The sequence below is a fragment of the Plectropomus leopardus genome, chromosome 15, assembly GCF_008729295.1.
Source record: "Plectropomus leopardus isolate mb chromosome 15, YSFRI_Pleo_2.0, whole genome shotgun sequence".
Taxonomy (NCBI): Eukaryota; Metazoa; Chordata; class Actinopteri; order Perciformes; family Serranidae; genus Plectropomus; species Plectropomus leopardus.
Genome location: NC_056477.1, coordinates 18,664,618 through 18,690,803, shown reverse-complemented (window position 1 = coordinate 18,690,803; position 26,186 = coordinate 18,664,618). Strand labels below are relative to the sequence as shown.

The window sequence follows — 26,186 nt, the reverse complement described above, 5'->3', positions numbered from 1 at the left end:
TGCTAAATTTCTCAGAAGAGAGAGGAAAGTAAAACTAGGAACCACTGAGCAAGGTTTACCCCTATTGTGACTGATGCGAAAAATATTTGGTTAAAATTCAAAATATCTATTGTTTTTAGACACAGTCTGCAACTTCAGCTTTTACCTTTAACATAAATAAGCAATTTCATTGTGTGTGAGTCTTAAAATGCAAAATTATTTCATATTAATTGCATTACAACATAATGTATGTTTCACTGTTTCCTCATTTTATTCTCTAAAAGTTGCCTTAAACCATGCACATCCTGAAAATAGGCCATTTTCTTTGAAAAATTTTATTATTGAAAGACAAACTTCTATTTTATTATGAGTCACAAATTTAAGTTTCTTGTGCTTTTGAGTTTTTGTCAAATTTGCCTCTAACCAGTAACCTTTGTGAATGGATAGAGGCAAACGCATCTCATCAATCCACAGGCAGACTGAGTGACTTTAGACCCGACCCACACGGCAAAGAATTTGCTTGGCTTGGCATCAATTGGTAGATCTTCCATCTTACTCTTGAAGGGTCTACTATTTGGCAGTTGTTATCGTCTTACATAAGACATCTATGAGTGTTGCCTGAGTTACATAAGGCACAGATCGTCTTTGAGGGAATAAAAGTGTTAGTTTGTGGTGTGAACGAAGAAGGTCATGGTTAAAAAGATTGTCATGGTTACCTAAAAGTTTCCATGACAGACAGACAGGACGTGCCATCATCGGTATCATTCATCTTGAGTGCTTGAATGTAAATCCTTGGTGCATCAGGATTAAGACTGCCATAGGAGATGGCAAGAGGAGATTTCATGCTGGATGGCGGCCTTGAAGTAATGCTGTTCCATGATGCAGTTTGGGTTTATGTGGCCTTACTCCCACATCTCTGTCTTGGACCAATGTGGGCCCAATTTGCTGGTGTCTAACAAGTAGACAGCTTGGGCCTGTATTCACATCCATTATAGTGCTATGAGGAATGTAATGCTGCATCAATCAAAGTGAAACTCTAAATATCGTTCATAAATTCATGCATTTAAGTCTGGGTTTTTTCTGCATATTATTTACATTTGTGTGCAGCTATTGCATTACTTTTTACAGTTGATTGAAAGCCCTGGTTTTGCTACAAACATCTACATACATCATTTGCATCCATCCATGACTATATGTAGTCATATGAATGTTTGCCAGCTTTGCAATAGCAACAAAGCTATTAATTTTGATAATAAATATGGGGATCTTACAGAGGCTTATATAACCTTGTGGGATACAGAGGGGTATGTATTTGTGCAGGAGAGAGAGGCTTGTACCCTGTGACTCTGGCGTATTGACTTTCTGCTTGTTGACCCATGCATACTTGACACTCAGGCCAGCCTGGATTAGTTGGACACACTGCATTAGTGGCATGGATTAAATGCATCAACCCATTCAACTGCGAAGAACTCTTACGCACAGCTGACTGTATTCCTTCGACCCAGAGGTGCCTGGACTTTGTCACGCCAGCTATTGTGTGCCATACACTGTGGAAAGCCTGCGGTGTGTTGTTTCAGCTTGGCTATTGCGTCAATGTGGGGTCCTCCGTCTGGGTGCCCAAAGGCCTTTGGATGCTGCAGGGTTAATACCTGCGGATCAGAGGGATTGCCCCTGCCTGGAGACTGCACACACAACATCACTCTTCCCTCCCCTCTCGCTTTCTCGTCCCGAGGCGGACTAAACATCAGGAACTGCAGCATGTGAAGCAGCTTTTCCCACTTCAAATTTCCATCGCCTCTTCTGCAAAATTCACCTGGAACTCATCAGAGCAGAGGACTTCTCGGAAAATGGAACTGGAAATGCCCTCTCAGACTCCCGTTCTCACACTGTTAATGGAAATCTAAACAAAAAACACCCCCACCACTGCTCTCTCTCTCTCTCTTTCTCTCTCTCTCACTCTCACTCTATCACTCACTCACTCACACACACACACACACACACACACACACACACACACACTACTATGTATCATATGATAACTTAGTGTGAAAGTCATATATGGAATGAATGCATAGATGTGCAATGGAAACTGTATATTTATAACTGAAGCATATCTGCGGTGTGGTGCATAAAAGATGGAAAGTGACACACAAGACAAATTTACAAGAATGCTTCCACTTCAGGTTTCTCTCCATCCCCATTGTGATTATAAATGTCACCTTATACTTTTAGGCAGTGATAATGTTACCTGGAATAATAATACAAATAGTATTTGCCGTTACAGGATATACAGCAACAAACTTTTCCAGAACTGGACAATAAGAGAAGCTGATTTACAACCTATTTCAGTCAAGCATTTGCTGACTAGTCTTTTGTGTGTGTGTGTGTGTGTGTGTGTGTGTGTGTGTGTGTGTGTGTGTGTGTGTGTGTGTGTGTGTGTGTGTGTGTGTGTGTGTGTAAAATTCACAGGGCTCCATGTTCAGCACACAAGCGCCAGATTCATACAACCTCTTCCTCACCAGCGCAGTCACAGATGGTGTGAAGATTTGGGACCTCCGCACACTGAGGTTGGTTGAATATCGTCTAGTCTATTGGATTTTTAATCAGTGTTTATGTGAATGTGTTTGATTTGAAAATCAAGCAGGAAAAGTGCACTTAAGCTGTCATGTCCGTAGATTCACATTTACAAAATACTCCTGACCTAGTTCAGTTTCTTCCAGCTTTTCATAAGGAAAATTATGTTCAAAACCCCTGAGAACAACATTAGAGCTTTTCTTGACATTTTGGACACTTGGCTAATAGTGCTATCTGGAACAACTGGCATACAATTCTAAAATCCATCATCATTTTTCATTTTGAAATAACAGTGTTTTGGCATGAATTCAACTAGATATTTCTAACAACTGAATGAAACCTCTATAACAGGCCAGCATCAAGGTGTTCATGTGATATCTGTATTTTTTTTTCCTCTGACACAAAGTTGAACCTATTACATTTACTGTAATGTGTGACCTTAAAGCTGTAGTTGGTTTCTTTTATAAAAAAATCTTTTTGTCCTATTTGCTGAAACTGTCATCATATCCATACAGTAGTACACGAGACTCCTCCTTGAAGTGCTTCTTAAGGCATTTGCAAGAATCCACTGTACAAGAGCAAAAACAACCAATCAGAACAGAGGAGTCTCTACTGCAGCTGACAATCATTGGAATCACTGCTTGTGAATTGCAGTCAAAATATCAAACTAGGCAGCACTGATTAAATATCAGTCAAGATTCTGTTGCTGCATTGCCTGTATTTCTCACCTCAAATGTATTCAGAAACACTGCCAATCAACCGCGTCAAACTTCTCATTTTACAGCAAAACAGCACAAATCTGAAATGTTTCTGAAAATATCTGAGGCAAGAAATAGGCAAAACAGTAACTGAATCTTGATTCATATTTGACCAGTTCTGCTTAGTTCAAACATTTGACCTGACAAAGATCCAAGTAGGATTGAAACATCTTCAATGAACTTGAGTTGCATGGAATAAGTGTGCTGTCGTTACCTTTTTCCTCATGTACGCTGCTTTTTGATAGCCTTACACCTATGTGATGTGCGTATAACTACCCTCATTTAGTTCTGCGTAGTTTGACAGTTTGACTACACTTCACCAACAGTGATTGACACGATTGACAGCTGTGTTAGAGACTCCTTGGCTCTGATTTATTGTTTTTCAAGAGCTATGGAAGATTCTTGTGCAGGCCATTAGACGCACTACGAGGGTGAGAAGCAAGATGTTTTCTTACAGATCTGTTTCATGCATTATGGTGTGGACATTGTCAGCAAATATGACAAAAAGTTATTTCATAAAAGAAACCAACTGTAGTTTAACAAAACTGTTATGTCATATATTCCCAACTTTATTTTTTATGCTCTCTTTACTCTTGTGTCACACTGGCTAAAGGGTTGCTTCATTAGATCTGTTGAAATTACTGAAAAGCAATAATCATTCAAGCACGCTTAAGAAACCAATATTGCTTTCTTTGCTTTTCCTGAGAGTGCAAAATTACCTTATATTCCAATTACATCAACATTTTTTTCTTACACAAACATTCCTCAGTTGATTGAATCTGCAATTGTTCAATTTCCAAAGTACGTAACTGAGAATATTTTTCTTTGGCCCTTTCTTAGCAGATCCATATAAGGCAGATAATTCAAGAAGGCTCTTGGATTTCAAAATGTTCTCTTTGGCTCGCTAGAAGGCATTTTTGAGTATTTCATTCTTTCATGTCTGAGACTGCTCCCATGTTTAACTCCGCATCCCAGGCTCAATCAAAACATTATTGCTATCTGATAAATATTTGTGCCTGGTTTCCAGGTCAACTTCTGGTTCTTAGAGCTGTCATTAAGCAGCCCTCAGCAGATGCAGTTCCTTTGAGGTGAAACATATGCATGTATGAAAACAATAATGTGGAACCAGTTTTTCAATTTGTTGGCCCTTTTAATTTGATATTCCTCTTTTGATAAACCTCATGTCTCCATTTCTGTAGATAACCACAAAAAGAGCTACATCTCCTCAAAATGAACTGATTACTTAAAATTTGCTTTCAGTGAGGCTTATAGCTAATGGAAGTAGTTAAGTCTTTTTTATTTTCATCAGAATCTCCTCACAGTATTATCAGGCATATCAATAGATATCTTAATGAACTTCCAGGACACACACGTTGAGATATGTAAAGATATATAAAGATATTTTTAGCTGTTGTAATGAATGGAATCCAACTAGGGGCAAACTGAGTTGAAATGTAACGTAATGCCTTTTCCTCAGTTAAAGTTAAACATAAGTATATAAGGAATGTGGCTGGCAAGCAGACAGTAAATTCAAATGAGATCAGACATTCTCTGACAAAACCTGTCTGATTAAAGAAGCAGTCTTGTGTAATTTGACATCTGCCATTTTATCAAGAAAAATATAATAAATTGTTTTACAATCTGAGTCATTAACAAAGTTATTTCATGACTTTATCGTGCTTGTCCATAAACACTGTTAATAAATGACTGGGTAAAATCTTAAGTTTTTTTATTTACCCATGGCTAAATTGTATGGTCATGGCCAATGTACAGTGCAGTTATTGGTTCCTATTAGACATACATCTCCATTGACAGGGAGTCTAAGTTGGGTTAAAATCTGGGTTAATTTTGTATTCCGCCTTCAATCAAACTAGAGAACTCCCAGAAAAACCACAGTGGGAAATGTACATTTCACTCAGTGGAAACTTCTGAAACTCAATCTTAATTTGCTCTGTCATATGAGAATCCCCAGCACTTTTTGCGCCTTCCTTCCTTTTCAGACAGAAGCACAAACACGCTTGATACCCATGTGTATCCAACAAATATTAAATGAGGGCCATGGTTTATGAAAGTTTTTAACACTTTAAGATAGAGTTTTATAAGCAATTTCAGCCGCTGGGTTGGTTTAAAGTTTATTTCTTCACTCACCCCTTGTATTTCCAAATGATGTGTTTAAGTGTGCAAGGCTTGACTTAAGGGGTCTACACTGCAGTATTTATCATAGTTTACAATCAGCACAACTCAGATACTGATTTTAAAGATAGACACAACAGATGTGGAATCATCTGGTAAATTAATGCTGTGACTAAATAGATCAATAATCCATGTATATCAAACTATATTAAATAGTGCAAAAAAAGCATGCTTTCACCTGGTTTGCACTGACACAGTTAAATTGGGTGAAATATGTTGGCTGCAAATAGAGAGCTATGATTAGCCTGCTGATTACCTTGATGACTGACACTGAATACCCAGGTGGATTCAGTAACCGTATAGGCTCCCACTCAAGGAGATCAGACCCTCCAGTGCAGTCTGTGTTAGTCATCAGGCAAATGCCGGATAGTCATCACTCACACAACACAGAGAATGTGCGTGTGTGTGTGTGTGTGTGTGTGGGTGGGTGGGGGTGGGGGGGGGGATTCAGCCAAGCATCTCCGCTCTTTCAGTCAAAACATTAAATCCACATTCTGACCTAGAAAACCAGATGAGGGTTTATTTTAACTTGTTAATCTGCTTCTTATCAGTGTGATATTGACAGGTTGTGTCAGCTCTGCCAAAGAGCAGAATGTCCAGATGTACTGAAGGGGATTTAGAAACAGATTATTCTCATCCATTTCAGTATACATTGAAATATTACTCTAGAATTCAAATTAACCTGGACAAATTTAGAAAAATTTACAACATTTAACTGTTTGAAACATCAAAAACCTTTTACTTTTTCAGGTTTTGTATCTTCTTGAAGAGGGCTTAAAAGAAGTTCATCCCAATCAAAAATACATATTTTCCTATTAACTTTAGTGCGATTTATCAGTCTAGATTGTTTTGGTGTGAGTTGCCAAGCATTGGAGATATCAGCTGTGGAGATGACTGCTTTCTCTCTAATATAATGGAACTAGATGGCACTTGGCTTGTGATCCACAAAGTGCCAAAACAATTCTTTTAAACAGCTCAACAGTAATGTCTCTTACCAGAAATCATGACTTTGGCACTCCATAATAATCCACAGACCTTGCTGTGAGCATTTTCATGCAGTAACTGTTTTTTTTTGTACAGAACTAAACCTGCCAACTGTATGACAGTTCAGACAGAAGAGTGCATCTACTCATGGATGATATGATCTTGATTGTGACAGTGCAAGATTTAAACATTAATGGCATCCTTCTTGGCTGAGCCGTAATGTTAGCTACCTCAGTGTTGCTAGGTGAACTAGCAGTAGATACATGCTTCCTTCTGAGTGGTAAAAGACTTGGCAGGTTAGATCAAAAGAAAATAGTTCCTACATACAGTAATACTGCTCTCAACAATATCTGTGGATTTTCTTGAATAACCTTGTCATGATTTCTAGAAAGACACATTGTGGTCGACTTTTTCAAATGTATGTCTTTGAGCACCGCAATCCAAGTGCCATCTAGTTCCATTAAATTCAAGAGAAAGCAGACATCTCTATGGCCCATATTTCCAACACTTGCCACAGGCCTACAGGAAACCCGCCTTGCAGCCAATTTTTTCCTGTGGCCACTCATGGTACTAACCCCAGCAGCCTAAAAAGCATTTTCCCTACAGTTATAAAAGACACATCTGTAAAACTGTTGTCAGGATAACTCGACCTGCAAACAAGGTCAGTTATAAAACCTTCTATTCAAAATTTTTGATCAGTGGTGGTTTTTTATTTGTAAAACTTTCCTTGATTTGAGAAAAGCGACTTAAAAGTCTTTTATGTCATCACAATGTGAAGTCTATGAGCCAAGCAGGAACTCGCAGGTGGGCCCAGCGGGAGAAACACTACTGTGCATTTTCAGTGGGCAGCATACTGCAGAAGTAAACCAGGAGGCAAGAAAATTTTTTTTGGCACATGCGCCAGGCGAGCAACTCCGTTGGAATAAATAAGCACCATCTTTTGTCCGGTATCTAGGCATTATTAAAATCTATGACTCAGCAACTCACACCAAAACATTCTAGATTACTACAAATGAGAGGAAAAATATGTAGTTTTGATTTTATGGTGATCTGTCCCTTTAACACAAGTCAGTCATCTCTACAGTCAAGGCTATGGGTTGTCTTGCATCCAGACCCCTCCAGCAATGTTTTTCTTTTTTTTCTTTTCCCTCAGGTGGCCCCTTTTACAGCATTGTCAAAACACTCGAGGTTGCTGGCTGAACCAGCTAAATATCACAAGGTGTTAAGTTGCAGCCAACAAGACTTTGTGACTTTACTGCGGGCTGTATGGGCAGTTAGTGTAGTCAGCTGACAGTCAGATGACAATATACTGGGAAAAAAAAGAGAAACAGCTTACAGAAAATACAGTAATGCTAGTGAATACATTACATTTGCCACTGAGTTGAATCAACACCTCTCTGACACAGTCTTAACAAAAATCAACATCATATGCTTCGTAAAGTATGTTTTTATTGCTTGCTTTTACTGAACCTGCTCACTGTATATCCAAAGGTCTTTATGATCACCAGTGAATATGACCTACTTTCAGTCCAGCTTAATGACATTAGCATGTGAATGTCAAAGACATGCTCTCACCATATCCTGTCAAAGCCTTGCCAACATGCCAGCCCATATAGAAAACCTGGCTGAGCTAGCTGTTAGTAGCATTGTAAAGACATTACATGCTGTTGCTAACCAAAAGAAACAGCACAGGAGTTGCACGAGGGGGCCATTCGTCATCTACTGCCTTCTCTTTCTTGTGTTTTGCTTGAGTCATGCTCAAGTCCTTGTCCTCGGCTGGTTTATATGTTGGTATGAAGGGTGGCATTCTGTTCCTTAGTTATTTCTATCAGAGTTTTGTATACAAAAATGTTTTGCATTTTCATCTAACATCACAACAGATCACAAAAAATGGCTGCACTCGTGTATGAAATGCAGTTCATGCCCATACAAAAGATATCTCGCCTCTCAAGCATTGTTTTTTAGATTATAATATTGTTTATAATAAAGATGTTCCTGTCTATCTCACATTCTTAGCAAGGTTCAGGTAAAATGATTTCCAATGGAATAAATTGTATTGTATTATATAAAGTAAATATATTATTTGCTCTAAATATGACCGTTGCAATTAAATAAGACAGAAATTGTGATTATTGATTTAATCCCACAGCGACCCAGCAATACTAAGATTGCATTATGACATCACCTGACAAATATTCAGTCTTTCCTTCACATCACGTTGGTTTGAGTTCATTTATGGTTGCGTTCACATTACAAGCAATTTTTTTAAATTTTTTTTTTAGTGGACACAGAAATCCCTTTTTTTCCCAAAACAAATCCCCATTGCTCCGAAGGTCCATTCTCCGAAAATTCGCCTCACACTCTCCCAAACAGAAGCACGTCTAAGTATCAGACCTTCCTCCTATGGTGATCATTTGGGAGATAAAGCTTGCACCACTATGTCATCCACTTTTCCACAAATGCTTGTTTCGCAAAATTTGAAGTGACATAATGACATAATTGGGAAAAAATAAAGTTTAGCTTGCAAGTTGCTGCATGTGAGATGTTTCAGATCAGAGATCCATTTACACTGATGTCATATTTGATTCACTTTGGTTCACTCTAGGGAAATAATTGGAATTGAGCATAAGCCCTGTAATGTAAACACAGCTAATGAGCCTTATTTATTTCTTACCATTGTGTGCATCTCATCCTCAGGTGTGTACGGCGTTATGAGAACCATGTAAACCGCTGCCATCCATGCTCTTCAGCCATCTCACCATGTGGCCGGTTCATTGCCTCAGGTTCAGAGGATAACTGTGTAAGTTGGAATACTCTGAAATACTCTTTTATTACTCTTTTATTTATGCTGTGTTTGTACATCTGTCTCTCTCTCTCTAATTTGATGAGCTTACTATGATAATCAGCCATTTTTTCATTTCTGTGAAATCAAATGATGAGATAAAACAATAAAGAAGTCTGCTTATCAAAGCCACCTATAAACTGTAATAAGTTCAGAGCATGATTCAGACATGAATGTAGTGTTCTGACTTACTGCAATAAATGATTTCATATAAACTGTAGATTGTTAATATCTGGCTTGACTTTGTGAAGTTGAAGGGCAAAACAGCAATGAAAATAACAGCATATCTTTATCCATTTCACCTCCATTTAAGGTGACTTAAGGACTGCTTGTGGTTGACTCAGAGATTTTTATTTGGACTTGAGCCTTTTTCCATAGAAGTCAAATTCGACATTCATGTAGAGGCAGAACTGTTTAATTGCTTTTCCAGACTGTGCCTTATACTCACTTTCAAAACGTTTTCAGAAGACTGCCTCCCTTTTCCTTATCCATCTCTCTTTTTTTCTGGTGTACGTGCTTGTTGAAAGCAGTGGAATAATATATGCATGCTGCTAGTTATTATTAATTATGGGGACTCAGCACGGCACGGACATTTGAAAGCATCTCTGTTGAGATCGGACATTTCCAACGCTTCTTGGAAATTGGGAGAGTATATGGTAGTGAGCTTCACAGTATTTATTTGTAGCTGCCCTGAGACTTCCATAAGCCAGACACATTTGTACTTGTCTTAATATATCAAAAAGCAATCATGGAAAAAAAGAATCTGAATACTTTAAAAAGACTCCCTAGATCATATTACACATTTTCCAAAAACATAAGGCCAAAAACAATCTAAGTGGAATATGATTTCACTGTGGTCAATATTAACCTGTTGTACGTCCAGTTACAATATGTATTATTTTCACCAGTTTTGATTTCCCCTCTTATCATCTGACATGAAATTGATTATTTAGAAGATAACAGTATTCCTTTTTACATTTTTAAAAGACTTATGCTCAGTATTTAGATTCAGTTTTCAAACCCCAGACACTATTGCATCTGCTCTGCGCTTCAGTTACAGTTTATATAATCTGATATATCTGCAGATCCGTGTGATATTTAAGCATTCCTGAAAGAACGTCTTTCTTCCAAGTATCTAATGCCCTGTTAGGCACCACACACGTCATATGCCTTGGACAGGAGACACTCTACCCGTGGACCATTTGACAGAGCTTATTTGAAGCGTTTTTCAGGGAAACTTAATACAAAACAGCTGCAGGAATCTGATGAGTTGTCGTCTGGTAACAAACATCCCCACATCTGTTTTTATCTGTGCTCATGGCACTGAAGCAAACAAATGGGTCTTAAAACTCACTGATCGTATGTAGAGAAAAATACTGTGCTAACAAGCTGATAACACATTGAATATCTATTATAAGATTTCAATTTAGTGTTGATTCTAGGATCTTTAGAAGATGTTAACAAGCAGTATGCAAATGACATTTTGTGTACCCAAGACCAAGTGGAAAATCTACACCTACACCACAGGTAAAGGGCTGATAAGTGAGGCTTTTACTCAAAGCAGAGAATAACAGTTCTATCCACAAGGGTTCATTGGGATTGTAAATCGGTCTCAGTGGCCACTTGATTTAAAGGGTGCTCAGTATTTGAGTGCTATGAGTGTTTTTTCATGTTTTAGATTTTTTATTTGTACCATCTTTTTCACCATTTAAAGAGCCACACGATAAGAGCTAAAAAGATCTTGTTTTTGCTCTTCAGTTGTTGAACTTCTCACCTTGCTGCTGGAATGTAGAAGTGTACTCCAGGATGTGTCAGCACATTATGGCATTATTGTTGGGTGTGGTTACAGGTGCAATAGAGCAAACTTCTAAGCACACCCATCAGTGATGCCGGGTGCCGGATTCAACTCACTTAAGACTTTCAGCAAGAAAGTGAAGGGAAAAACTCTCATTTCTTTTTAGTGTTGCCTTAGATGTTCAGTCTGTATGATTTAGGGGGATATACAGTAATTTTCTTTAGTGTATAATCCCCATGAAAATACAAATTGTTGTGTTTTTGTTACCTTAGAATGAGCTGTTTATATCTACATAGGGAGTGGTTCATTGTCCACGAATCTGCCCTGAACGGATAAACCAAACACTGGCTCTAGAAAGGACTTTTAACATATTCGCATTAGCAGTCGTAGTTAGCAGGCTCTCTGTTATGAGCCAAACAGCATCGGAAAAACAAGCAAAGAAAAACAAAAAAGGCATTTGTAGTATTTGAGTTGATGGCAACTTAAGATACTTATCGTATGTATTATATATATTCACTGTTTTGATTTATCACTCAGAAAGTATAAAGTTTAAAACCTGGCCTCTGTTTTTTTATTTATTTATTTTCTATTTATTTATTTAAAGATTCATTATTAGATACACGGTTGAACCAATCTCCGGAGTCATCTGTTGGACATCTTTAGTCCAGCAGCTGGGATAACTGATTATGGCACAGTATTACATGTCTGATTACTGATACCAACAAGAGCCACGTCTCACTGTCTCAGTCTCAAACTCTGAACTTTTGGTGATGATTTAGAAAATGTCAATCAAATTATTTGTAGAAAACTATGATGTGAAAAATGAAGGTGTCCAGACTGAGTATTATTCCCCCCAGAATCTAATGGATGTGGCAGTATTAAATTTAAGCAGCACACACACTGATTGCATATGAATTAAGCAACATTTGCATGTGTGTGAGCTCACACTCAGTCAGGATTAGCAGAAAGTTTTCCCTCGAACTTGAAACGATCCCTAAAGAAAATCTGCATCTGTTCACATCTGCTTGTGTCTTTTCATGGACTCTCCATGCAGTTGTACCACGTATGCATCTTATTCAGTCTGTTGCAGTCATGTTGTTTACATTTCATGCCTGCTTTTGTTTATGTAGTCCATCTCACTCATTTCAGGCCTATGTGTATGATGTCCGTAGCAGCAGGTACCTCCACAAACTTCAGAAACACTCAGACACGGTGCTCAGTGTGATTTTCAACCCTGCCACACCAGAGGTAAGAACTGGCTTTTTCCTTTTGTCTTTGTAGTGCTGTTGTTGCAATCATTGCCCTGACTCCCAAGAACTGAAAGATCTCATCACCTTAGATAAAGCATTATTTCTCTACATCCCTGTAAGCTATTAAACAGAGTAAATATTTCTCACAGTTTCAGTAAATGTTCTTCTTTGACTTATTGAGATCAGATATTAGACAGCTGAAGCAAAACTAGAGACTGTTTTTACTTTATAGATGTTGACCTGTGTTATCTCTGCAACACCCCAGGGGACACACATACACAGGCAACAGTGTTAATATGTGTTCATCCTCCATTCTTCTCCTTATTGTGTATGCACATCAGTTTAATCTTTATCTCAAGCATCTTGAAATGGTGTGGAAGACAACAGTTTCTAAAGTAAAGATAAGAGGTCACAGTGAAAAGCAGTGTCAGTCAAAGGTCATGTCATCTTGAGTCTGAGACATTGCTTCAACTCTCAAGTCTTATTCGAGGAGTTTTAGTGAAGATGTGTATTTTAAGTTAATTTCACCTGAGAAATGTTGTAAAATACAGATTTCCAAAGTGAGCACAGTATTCAGAATACAGGACAAATACACAGAGCACTTTCTAAACGTTAACAAAAATCTCCATCTCCAATATCTCCAACAAATAATACCATCTCTACTTGCTCTGCACTCCAAGAGATGGTAATGAAGGAATGATATCCTCAGGCTGAGGTCACATAGCAGGGCTCATTGAGACTATCCCAAAGTTCAGGGTAGGTAAACTTGTATATCAGTAACATCACAGATTTTCTACTAGTAGCCAGGAGAGAATTCAATATAACGGTTGAGCTTGAAATAATAAGAAGCTCAACATTTTGTAGTTTTGGGATCAGCATTTGTATGTAATCGTGTATGTGCTTTGCAGAGAGTGTTTCTTTGTTTTTAAGTACCCTATAGGACCCCATATGGAAGTTGCTGACAAACACTCTCAATGTGTATAAACCCCAACCAAAAATGCTACTGGCATCTACAAACACTACCGAGACAATGTGTTTTTGTTAATGTTAGCTTCCTGGACCAATACCATTTTCATTTAAAATGAATATCCCCCAAATCGCTCTGTGGGTTTAACCAGTGGTGGCCAGTTTACAGTCCAATCAGATAATGACTACTGCTCTATCGTGCCATAACCCTGTGGGATCTGGTGACTTGCTTTGTGCACTGTGCTGATCCTCGTCTATGACTGGCAGCCTGCAGGGTTGTTCCAGATTGGCTGCACAGTCCCACAGTTGACAAAAGATATATACAAGGTTACGCTTGTTCAGTCCAGGAGCTGCTTTCCAGCTCTTCTGTTGACTGTTTAAACAAATTCTAACTGAAGCCATTGTTGTTTAATGTTATGCAACAAAAAAATGTTGCACTGCAAATTTTATTGATGGCACTGTGTGAACGCCTATGTAGAAATATTTGAATGCTTCAGTTTGTGACCCCTTTGTTTATGTTGTACCCACAATGATTGATCTTGATCTTGGTCTGTTGTCAATCTAAAGGCTAATTCATTGTTTCCACATCTGCATGTCCCTGAGGGTCCACGTTGGTCCGTGTGACGTTAATCTTGTCCTCTGCCAAAGTTCTCAAGGGCCCGCATGGACTCCTATATGTCTAACATGGACCCCTATGTATTATTTGGACTGTGCAGACTATATTCACAATGAGCGCACTGACTACGGATAATCCAGTCTGTTTATCGACACACTAATCCAGTCCAAAATTCTGCAGAGCCGCCACACCGCGGTCATGTTACATTTAAGTTAGATATTCAATGGACATTCACTTTCAACCCAGCAGGGTCTTCTTAGTTTCAATTTCACCTGATGTTGCCACTTCAAGGATGGTATGCTCTCCTCAGAGCCCTACAACCTGCTTGTGAGGGCAATTAATTGTACTATAAACAGACCTGCGTCCGCATGCTTGCAAATGTCCACCTACGTTCAAAGCAAAAATATGTCTGAGCCTAAACTGGTAAATATCCAGAAATTCAGGGACTGTAAGGATTCTCGCCAAAAATTACATAAAGTAAAGCTTAATAGAAGACAAAGACATTTGTCTATCTTGAATTGCCATTACAGGAAAAGAAGAAATCAAGGTTTACAGCTCTACTTTATACCAGTGTCCTTTTAAAATCTCCAGAGCATTTCTAACAGCCCAACATTCCCTATGGAGATATTTTATGGTCCACTTAATGATTTTCCTTTGAAACTGTTCAAAGCAAATGGATTTGCAAAAGAAGCCTTTTTAAAATATAATATCATAACCTCTGCTGGACGTCTCATGAGACTTCTAGCTGTCTGTCTTTTGGACTTGAGGCCATGTCTTAAATCTGCATATCCATCTGTGTAACCCTATTCAGTTAAACTTTTTGCAGCACAATGATACATTCAGATTTCCAGGTTTGAAAGTGGAAAGTTTGATCCATGGCCATTTACTGGCTGAATTACAGTAATCTGCAGAGTTTAAAGACACACTTCATCAGTCAGAGCTTGCTTTCTTCCCATCCGAACCTTTGCAAATTGTTATGTTTGATAGGACATGCAGACAAAGCAGAAATGCATTGGCAATATTGACTGAAACATTTTTGTATTGTCTACAATAGGTGTTAAGTGATTGTTGAAGTTAATGCTATATAAAATTGAAATTTTATAATGATAAATTAGGACACAAATGTGAACACTTAGTTGCAGTAAAATACTTTGACAAATTATTTCCTCATGGAAATCTGGCCATATTTCTTTAAAAATGTTCAAATTTCAAAACCTTCCTTTCAGTCTAATTTCTTTTCTCTTTAGAGTAATATCACGTATCAAGTAGATCTTTTTCAGTATTCAGGACATCACTTGTTTCTATTTTGTGTCAGTAACCATCACCTACAATGTGAACCTGCCAAGATTTGACCAGATTGAGGTCGTAAAATTCACAAATGTATGAAAAAAATGGAGGGCTCCAAAGGGTCTGCTGCTAAATAAAGAGCCCTGAGAAATTTTCCTGAAAAGCAAACCATGCTAAAAGGATAGGATTTATGTTGTGTTGACACATATTGACAAAGTGAGAGCCATTGAATCGTTACAACCCCTCCCCCATCCACCACCCACCCCCCACCTCCCACCCAAAATAAAAACCAAAAAACCTTAGGATAGTTTAGTGAACCTCGTGCTCTCAATATACATCCATCCATCCATCCATTGTCCTCCGCTTATCCGCGGCTGGGTCTCAATATACATTTCCTATTTCTTTAAGCTTTGTGTTTACTTTGGAACTGTAGTTGTCTGACTCATTCAAATTTTAACTGTAAGCACAGAAATTGTTGCCCTTGAAATAAACTTGCCTTGTCACACTAGCCAGTAAGCAGTACTGCTGCAGTTTATTGAATTAACTTTCTGCTCCAGTGTTTGTCAAGCAATTTTCTGAATGCAATTAGCACACAGCTGCACACGCATGTGCATTCACCACTGCACAGCTACCTTTTTGTCTGTTCACCCGAAGGGAAAGGGCTGTTCTTGATCAGTGACGGAAAAAAAACATTCACCGCGGCCTATTTTATCACTCTCAGGAGCTCATGGAGGAAGAAAGACTTCTGAGATTCATAGCAAATTGAGATAAAACTGTATGAAATTGAAAGATTCAAATTCTGTGCCCATGAAAAAGGGATACTTGGCAGATTTTAACCAGCTTTATATCACAACAATGTTGGTACTATGTGCAAATGAGCTATGGTAAACTTGCCTCCATCTTACCAGAACCAAGGTCTCCCTGTTTATCTCCTAGCATAAATTAGAATTTTCTGGCTCTTGGGCCATTTTTCAAACTAGAGAATGTGCTTCCTCATTTTCATATGCCTGCCACCATACAAATATGCAGAGCCACAAAGAGTATACAAGTGGATTGGGAGAGACAGCTTCCCTGTTCCTCCTGCAACCCTCTCAATCAAACTCAGACCGACAGTGGAACTATGCAGTACTGACTAAAAATAAATCTTAGTTTTAGACAGAACTTTGTCAGGTTAATTTCAGGATGGTTTGACAAACAATCCCAACCTGAGGTCTACGAATTAGCTTTCAGCTGTATCACATGGTCTTCAGTAGTGAAGAGAGTTTGCTCAGTTGTCATGGTGATGGATCTTTTCACGTTAGCTGAGTAAATGTCCATCCATAGCACTTTTATGACTTCTTGTCTGTGCTTAAATTTAGGATTGGAAGTCCATCCTTCATTCTTCTGCTCAGTCTTTACCTTACAAACAGGAGTCTAAGAAAACAATCCCATCTCAAGGTCCATTTAATAGCATTTTCCAGAATATTTATTACAGTTTTCTCACTTGTCATGCAGACGGAATGCTTTAAGACAGAAATCTCTACTTCTGACACATAACATCTATACCAAAATTCTTTAAAATCTCCTCCCATAAACATTTTGTTTCACTTTTAATAGCAGTTATATGATTGTCATTACATTTGTATAGTTTAATTAATGGTATTACAACTGGTAGCTTCAATTACTCGGTGCAAATGGTCAAGATGTATTATTTTGATTATAATTACAATTTTAATATTAATTTGACATCCTGTAAAACTGAAATACATATAAGAACAATGGATCAGCAGGGCAGGATAAATTGTGCAGGTTTGAAGATTTGCCAATTCGTTGACTTAGTTTAGAAAATTTGTTAAATGGGAACAATACAGTAAAGAGCTAGTGAAACTTGGTTAATGCGTCGTGCATTGCTGCAGATTTATGTTGCTGAACATGGTATGGTCCTGTTAGCTTGAGATAAAGCACACTGATGGTTCAACGAGTTGCAGAATGCTCTTTTTTCACATTAACTGAAATGTGTTTCTTTCCTATTCCTCAGACAGTTGACTTCTGCTGATATATTGAGTGCCTGGCTCAGCTTTGTGTGGCTGCTTCTAGTTAACCTTGATCCAGTTGATCTAGAGTCTAAATGGACTAGATGCATATCTATCTTTCTTTTTTTTCTGTTCGTGGCCAAAAAAGAGATCTGTAAATGAGAAATGATCAGAAGATCAAAAAGTCCTTGGAAATGGCTGGTTAGTCTTACAGTTAACTGCGACCAAGGACAGGAGATATCATAATGGTAACTTTGCTGTATTTCCTGAGCCTGTGCTTTGTCCTTAGCAAGACATAAAAAATACTGGCAAAAAGTGTCCCCAACCTGTGCTCACCTTACTTCTTAGCCCCATTCGAGGGCCAGATGTTCTCCATATTTACTGCTGTGAGAACCCTCCGATGCAAGGCACAGACAGATAATGCAATGCATATTTTCCACTCATTTTTCACTCATGTTTTCCATCCTAATACTTAAAAGACCATCATGCAGGCAGATCTACCTCCAGGGTTTATTCCCGCAGGACTATTCCTGTACTTTAGTCTGTAATGAAAGATCCCAACTTTTACTGTCGCTTCACTTTGTTGTCTTGTAAAACCTTGTGGGATTTCACATGGCATACCTCTGTAAAGTTTTGTAAGCTCCCCTGTGTTGGACCTACATGTGCTACCATAAAAGCAGACTTGCAAATTTTACTTGCAAAGTATTTTTATGCAAAGTATTTTATTTTAAGATTGTTGTATTGTAAGATTTTGTCTTTGCTGGTTAAACACAATAAACTGTTTTCAATGTGAGTAGCGGCAGGAAACAAGACAATGGCAAGACTATATCTGAAGCTACTTCCTCCGATGATTCTAGGAATTCTAAAGCTTTATGATCATGTGGGTAAAGGTAAAGAAAAATGCTGTAGCCAGAGGCGAATCAACAGTAATTTCAGAGAAGCAGGTTACTGGGTCAGACTAGAGAAACAGACTTCATGGGCCTGTTCTCTATTTGGGTTACCTAGATTTCTGTACTGCATCATACCAAGTTGCAGATAGCTCCAATTATGTTGTTCCACATCAGCGGTGGAAATGTCTTTGTAGTATTTTCCAAAGGTGAGCTTATAATGAAATTGTTTTCTTAAGGAGCAGTGGAGGTTCCTCTCTTTTAGTGAGATGACAAAACTGACAAAACTATTATATAAATATATATTTTTTCTTCCTCAAAGGGTTTTTCCTTATTTGCTCTGAGTCCTTGCTCAGAGGAATGTCGTACGCTGTAAAGCCCTTTGAGGCAAATTGTGATTTCTGATATTGGACTTTATAAATACAATTTAATTAGATTGGAAAATTGAATTTTTTATTTGTTGAAACCCCTTACTGTTGTTACTTACATTCATTTTCCATTTATTATTATTTTTTCTTCATTCCTTAGAGTTTTGATTGGTGACATTTGACATTTAAACTTCACAGCTAGCAATTTTTGGAAAAAGTAATGCTGACTTATATCCCCTTTTAACTGAAATTACTCTGTCTATTCAGTTTTTTATAAACTACTGTGAAACCTGAGAAAAAAAGTAATTGACTCCTTTTCCTTTGTCATTAGACCAGAATAAGAAGTGATTTTTAAACTAGGAGACCATAAAGAAAAGTTCTAGGGTCTAAACTGTAAAACAAGTGAATATTAATGAAAAGTGACAAAAGAGGAGACAATTTAGTTACTCTGTAATGAAAAGTTACAATGGCTTTAAGGGAAAAGAGAGAACTAGTCTTTACATTGGTTTAAAAGTCTCTGTATGTTGTGTAAGCCTTTTATGGACTTGACTCATACTGTAGGAATTGGAAAATTTGTAAAAGTTGTAACTTTAAGCAGTGGGAGACAGGCTAGATATGAACAGGACGTGCAGTAAGAGATTTTTACAAGCCAGAACCATCAAATAAAAATAGGGTTTTGATTTGAGTAATCCTAAACCAGGTGTGCTTGTTTGAGGCAGTGCTTTAAGCATACTTGAGCTTCAGTGTTGGCTGAATCAGTTAATGGTCATGAATTTGCAATATGTCATCATCTTAGTATGTAATTTCAGTTGACTAGATGCTGGCTAAAATGACAAAAAGAACCAATTAAACAACTAAGATTTTCCATGTTTTTATATTTTAAACAACAACAAAATCTACTAAATAAAAAATGGTTTGGGCATAAAAATATCTAATTAATAAGTACTTGTGGTTGAAAACAACTTAAATTATGCTGAAGAAGGTTCCCTGTCGTTTAACAAGTGTGTTTGTTTCGCAAAACTATCCATGAGCAAGTCAGTAAACCCCCCTCCGTCCTAAAGACACTGCTGCCCTCTGACAAATCTGGTCAAGTTTTAAATGCATATGTGTGTGTTTGTTGGAAGGGGCTATAAAAGAAACAGCATCCAATGCTCTTCAGTATTTTTATTTAAGATTTTTATATATAAGTTTTGTTGTCATATGCACAGTAAAAACATGGTGGTTTACACAATACAATGAAATTCTTAATTGTCAGTCTCTCTTTACGCAAAAACAATAAAATCAGAAGAAAGGTTAGATTAAAAATTAAATAAACCCAAAGAACTAAGTTAAAAAGCTGAGTTTAAAAAGTAAGTGCACTATTTTTGTTCAAAAGCAAGGATACAATGCCTCATGCAAATAGGAAAAAATAGGATCAGGATGAAATAAGAAATGTTAAACAATGTTTTCAGTTTCAATCTTTTGATTAAAGTGAGCAGTTTCTGAACTCTTTCCCTAAAATACTTTAGACCTCATTTGCACTTCATGTGTTGGAGTTAGCGCAGGACTGTGACCGCTCAGTGACACAAGCAGCTGTCTCTAAAAGTTAACATGTTCTGCCTCCCCAAATAAGAAGATGAACAATGAGTGAATCATCTCTCTGGCTTTCAAACTCAGTGCTACTCTTGTCTCCATATGTCAGCATGTGTCATCCTTGCTTTTTGCAGGCAGGCAAAAAATGCAGCTGGCGTCCCACAAGACCTTTTACTGTATCTTTTTATTTGTGACCATTTGGCATATAAAAAAGCTAATCACACCCTTTTGTCCTTTTTTTAAAAAAAATATTCTATCTTTTCGTTTCCGCCTCGCCTGACCCCAGAGAGCAAAATGCTCTGTTCTTACTGTAGTGGCCAGACAGCAAATAAAGAGGTGGACTCTGCTGTCTGCTCCAGAATGTCACATTAGAGTGAGATACAGACTGAGCTGAGACAGCCTCTCTGAAACCACCTGGCCTGCGTTCAACACAGCTGGAAGGCAATGAACAGGAAGTATGGAAATAAAGAGTTTGGGTCCATTTGCAAATTCGCAAGAGGGATGTTAAAAGTCCCCCTCTACTTTAAATGTGTTTTTCTGTTTATGTCCCCTAAAATGTCTGACCTTGACTATACTGAGTTGTATCTTCAATGTCACCACAGGCTACATTTTTCTTCTGAGGGCCGCAATGTCTGTATGGCACTAATATGAAAGCAAAATGCTGTCTAATGTGAAAGACACAAATTAACAGGGGAATGGAACAAGACAACACTGGCTAAGAAACCAGAAACCTCAAGTGCAGAGCAGACTTGTCAGTACAGAGGGCAAAGTTTGCATCAGTTAAAAAATCACTTATAAAAGTTTTGATGGCAAACATGGCAGAGTGCAGTTTTTTTCATGTTAACTGGACCCTGAAGCTCCCTTTCTCTATCAACCAATAACCCATCTTAGCATATTTTTTTTGTTTCACAACAACTAACACCATGACTGCCAGTTGTATTCATTATCCCTCAGTCAGGTTGCCAGATTATCACAAGGGAGCAAACAAAATATATAGAATATAGATATCGAATAAAATATGCTAACGACACCACTCTGATACATTTGCTAGTCGCCAATTTTGGTGCACTAAAGAATTCTCGTCTGAGTCTGGTTTCTCAACTTGCTTTGAGTAAGACAGCAAAAAAAGCGTACTGTACTTCCCCAGTCTCAGAACCCATAGTCTGACGATAACAAGCCTCTGGGGTCAACTGACAATATTTTGGGGGATCTGGTGTGGCCAGTAGATATCTGGGCCAGACTTTTTCTTTCATGCACAGGTCATTTCAGCAGGTGCAGGTCAAGTTTCTAACCTCTAAATTTTGTACTGTTGCAGATTCTGCATACATTTGCAGATATCTGTTTACAAAAAATTATATTTCCCCAAATGCTGGAGTGCTTCTTTTGGGGGAAAAGGGGGGTAGGATTTAGGATTTAACACCTGGGATATAACTTGTTGATAAGATTTTGTTACCTTTGGAGAGTACCAGACTAGCTGTTCCCCCTGGATCCTGTCTTATGCTAAGGTCAGCAAACTGGCCATCTGTCAGTAAACTTGCTCCAGCTACATATGTATCCTGAGAGAGTTAAGAATCTTCTCATTTAACTCATGCCAAAAAAGCAAAAAATCATATTGCCCAAAATGTGAAACTGTTCACACACAGAGAACAAAGTTGTTGTTTTTTTTTTCTAACCAGAAGCTACCATATGAGAAATTTAATGTAAAAACATGGATTCAAGAGAATACTGTGTAAGCTTGGAAATGCAGTATTTCCCACTCATTATGTAACCGTTTTTGTGATGGCCTTAAACCTACTTTTAAAATTGCTAAGATATTGACAGGGCTAATGCTCCAACACTGTCATATTGGAATAACACACTGTTCTGTAATTGTGTCAGCCTTAATAAACATTCACTATTCGTTTTATTCTTTTTATTTTTTGAGTGTTCCCTGCATTTTTCTTCAAGAGAGAAATTCCACATGCAGCTTCTGGAGCAAACACGTGGAATGCTGTGAGGCAGATTGTATCTGTGTTTCTTTGCCTTCTAACATTCACCCAGATGGGCCTGTCCGGAGCTTTGTAAATTAGAGATCTACTGAGACTGTCAGAGACAGATGGATGAACAGAGAGGAAGTCTGAGCTTGATAGATATAAATCTACTGTTAATTCCATTATTTGGATAGTTTTAAATGCCATCAGTAGCAATAAACCAGATAAAAGCCAACATTATATTACCAATATGCCAATACTGTATACCAATTTTGACTACCACCAGTCCCCTGAGTATTAATCAGGGCAGGGCACTCAGACTTATGCCATTCCAATTGCATTTGGCTGTTAAATACAAATATTTGACCATTTGTTTTGTTGTCCATACAAAGTTCTAAGTTTGAATGGGGCTCCCGGGGACATTTTAGTGTGACAGTGGTACTCACGTAATATGGTAAACAAGCTAAGTGCACTACCAACCGGCCGTTAATGTGCAACATTTTTTTGCTGACACAAGCTAACAAACAAAAGCCAGAGGCTGTATCATATTAAGTTGCTGTGAGCTGTAAATTCACAACTTCTAAGCAGAAGGTCTCTCCTCTCTTCTTCTCTTTTGTCTGCATGTCCACAGCTCATTGTATGAAAGAGTAGTATGAAAGTCAAGAGCAGCAAAATCTGGGAACTAAAAAACTACCCCAGAAGTACACTGTACAGAAAAAAATGAAAGAAAGACTGCACAACTTGAAGCAATCTTAGTTGACTGAGGGTCTCCGAGTGATGATAAGAATCTCTGAGTTTCAAGGGGCAGCCCTAGTGTTAATACAGAAATAAGAGATAATTATAATAAACTTCAGGGAGTGAGGCTTAACAGCAACAAAAATAAAACTTAGCTGGAATGAAGGTTTATATAGAACTTTGTATATTAATACTATGAATGCAAGCTTATTCTACAGGTAAAAAGATCTCCATGAGATCATTTACCTAATTCACTGCCTTTAGTATTACCCCTAGCAAGAGACATCATATTTCTTTCACTGACAATTCATGTGCTTCAAAGCTCATCAAACAGATGCCCCTGCTGACTGGTGGCTCATTTTCCCCTCTCTGATGTGGATGTTTCACCTCCTCTCAGCATGTACAGTACAGAACACCCTGTTGTGTTGGCATTTGTGAAGTCTGCCCTTTACAGCTGATTAATGATATCCTTTGGGAGGAAAAACACATTGCTCCTTGTATTTTCAAAGCTTCAGTTATTGTTCATACCAGCTTCTGCAGTTGGACTCTTTCTATCTCCACAAGTGCCAATATTTAACACACAGTGTTCACCACTGAAAAACCAACCCACATTGCAGTCTTAATCACGATATTTTATTCTGGCTTTGAACTATTGATTTGTGGTCTTTTTTCCATAGCATTGAGCCAGTATGCCTGACAGTAACTTAGATTATGTAATGTGCGTGACACGCCATGCAAATTGCCAATCTGATTTACGATCTCAGTTTTCCTAAAAGGTTTTCAATGAGCTTTCAATATAGTAAAAAGAAAAACAAATAAACAAAAAGATCATAAAACATTATACAGCCCACATTGTCAGCATTGCTCATGCATGACCTGTCTTTGAGGCTCTTAAAGGTCGAATGTTTTTTTTGTTTTTTTTATTTAATGTGAAAAACATGTACTTGTAAATGACTTCAAAACCTATTTATCAGTGGAGACAGGATTGCATAAGGACATCTGACATTCAAAATAAATCTTTAAACAGAGAAACCTATGAAAACTGTTTCCTAGAAGGGACGTTGAGGAAAGATAACTCACTTGTGATGGCCCGGCATGACCCCATGCTACATGTTGACGGTGAATCAGCTCGCAAGAACGTCTGACTTCTGACCCTGAAGGTCGCCCAAACCCCTCAGTCCTCATCAGCTTCACTTGTTTCAGCCTCGCTGAACAAAGGTTGAAGGTTGCAGAGATGGAATGTGTTGGATTGCAAATGTTTGCTGCAAGCATGAAGTTAAAATGACATTAATGTTGTTATCACCTTTATAAAAAAAATCTGTAATTTAGCCTCAGCTCTACACTGTATGCTTACGCGGAGGATTGCAATGCTCAGGCGATTACAGTCTAATAGTTTTGGCTGGCAGTTGATGAAGAGAGCTGTGGTTGCTAATGGAGCTGCTCCCTGACCCTCTTAAGTTTTAAGTGGCTATTTTAGCAGCCCAGGGGCAGGACCCAGACAGCTTGGCTATTGTCGATTAAGGTCATGGAGAAAGGAGACTTCTTGAAAAATAGAGTTAAATGAGCTGTCAAACTGTTTTGTGGGAGAGCCTCAAACATTTTTATACGCAAAAAAACACCGGTACAACACATGCTTATGTAGGTGTAATGTGTTTGTGCTCACTTGGCTGCCTTTTTGCTGAAATTCATTTGTCTTTTGGGCTCCACACACACGTGAAAATCCTCTGTGTCTATTGAGCTGCAAAGATCACCCATCAAAAGAAGATTAAATCCACCCCAGTTTAGTCATTGTCTGCTTGAGTCATCCTCAGACTCCCTTTCCCAGCACAGGCATCTGCTTGCTGGTAAAAGATGATTTCTCCTGCATAAAACAGCTTTTAGTACATGGGAAAAAATGTTGGACTATTGTTGTTGCAAATGTGGTTTTTATCACTGCTTGGCAAATCGTTGTTTTCCAAGATTCCTGCTGTTAGTATACTTTAAAAAGATACTCTGTCTTAACAAGCACCTAAAAATCTCTGAAATCACCATAAATGACATCGATGCTCCACAGCAGATCTGGACGTTCATCCAAGCATTCCCATGTAGTTGTGTAGTTTGCAAGTTGTTGGTTTGTTTGTATATGTATTTATTTTTTCATCGTGCAGGATTTGTAAAGCCCTTTAAGACTTTAAATTGGATTAAGTGTTATACTAATAACCTTGGCTTGAAGTGGTATGAAATAGATTTAAAATGGTTTGTCACACGTCCTGGTCTTACACGTCACGTATGCCTGAAAATGAAGTGAAAACTGAGCCATTTGTGAACAACTGTCTTGAATTATGATTGTTCCATCATATCATTTTTTCTACTTTGAGCAGCTGCTGATATGAATATGTATCATGGGCCTCATTTTGTACCCCAAATGAAGGGTTTCCTATTGCTATTGCTGCTGATTGGCTGTCAGAGTGTTGAGGTAATGCTCCCTCACCCTCATCTGCTCTACTGGCTGATAGAAACCGATGAGATAATCCTCCTGTCCTGCTAAGAAATATAGCAAAGAAGTGATTATGTACACATGTGCTTGTCTGTGTACTGCATCCACATGTTGGTTTGTGTTGTGTGCGTGCGTGCGTGCGTGCGTGTGTGCGTGTGCGTGTGTGTGTGTGTGTGTGTGTGTGTGTGTGTGTGTGTGTGTGTGTGTGTGTGTTTGTTTGCACATGTGTTTGTTTAAATGGGTGTGCAGGGTGTGGGTTGATGTTAGTTTATTGATATGTGGGTGCCGTATTAATGTGTAAACAGTTGACTCACAACAACTAGCTCTGGCAATCTCCACTTCTATTAAACAAAGTTATATAACAGAGTTCAGGCCAGGAGGCTTCATGTTTTTGTGACATAGGGCAGGTATGGAAAATCAAGAATTTTTACATGAAACATGGTATGGATCTTGACCTCGGTGATGCTAATCTTCTTTTGGGAAACAGGTGTGCTGTTATGTAACTTGGTCTTGTAAATAGAGAGTCGTAAAAGAGCAGTGATATGTGACACAGTTCTTGGGAGTAAAAGCTGAATGTGATGTAATTTTGTCTTTCCTAGCTGCTGACTGGGACCTTGGATGGGAAGCTGAGACTCTTTCAGTCTAGCAGTGGGGTCCGTCTGTCTCATGACACCAGTGCTGCTGCGCATAGCGTCCCCAGCATGAGTGCGTAATTACAGCAGGCTGCTGAAATGACCATGCAGGTTTCATTAAAGCAGTTCCAACCCCCTGGCTAGGATTTTACTAGGAAAGGAGAAAGTAAAGGTTTTGGTTTCAGCTGTTGGTTAAAAAAAGATCAAAAATAGATTCAAGTTTAAAGAGGTTTTGTTTTTCTTGTTATGTTCCTCTACTTTTGTGTTTCAAATTGTTAAAAGGAGCCACC

At 38.2% G+C, this 26,186-nt stretch overlaps 1 protein-coding gene across 1 annotated transcript in view; it reads left to right on the top strand.

Annotated features, from left to right (window-relative positions):
- wdr27 (WD repeat domain 27) overlaps positions 1-25,977 on the top strand; it is a 46,880-nt gene extending 20,903 nt beyond the window's left edge. Inside the window, exons 21-24 of the mRNA XM_042502783.1 lie at positions 2,449-2,546; positions 9,186-9,288; positions 12,275-12,373; positions 25,864-25,977. Of these exons, the coding sequence (XP_042358717.1) occupies positions 2,449-2,546; positions 9,186-9,288; positions 12,275-12,373; positions 25,864-25,977 (414 nt within the window). The remainder of the gene's footprint in view (positions 1-2,448; positions 2,547-9,185; positions 9,289-12,274; positions 12,374-25,863) is intronic.
- The last annotated feature ends 209 nt before the right edge of the window (positions 25,978-26,186 follow it).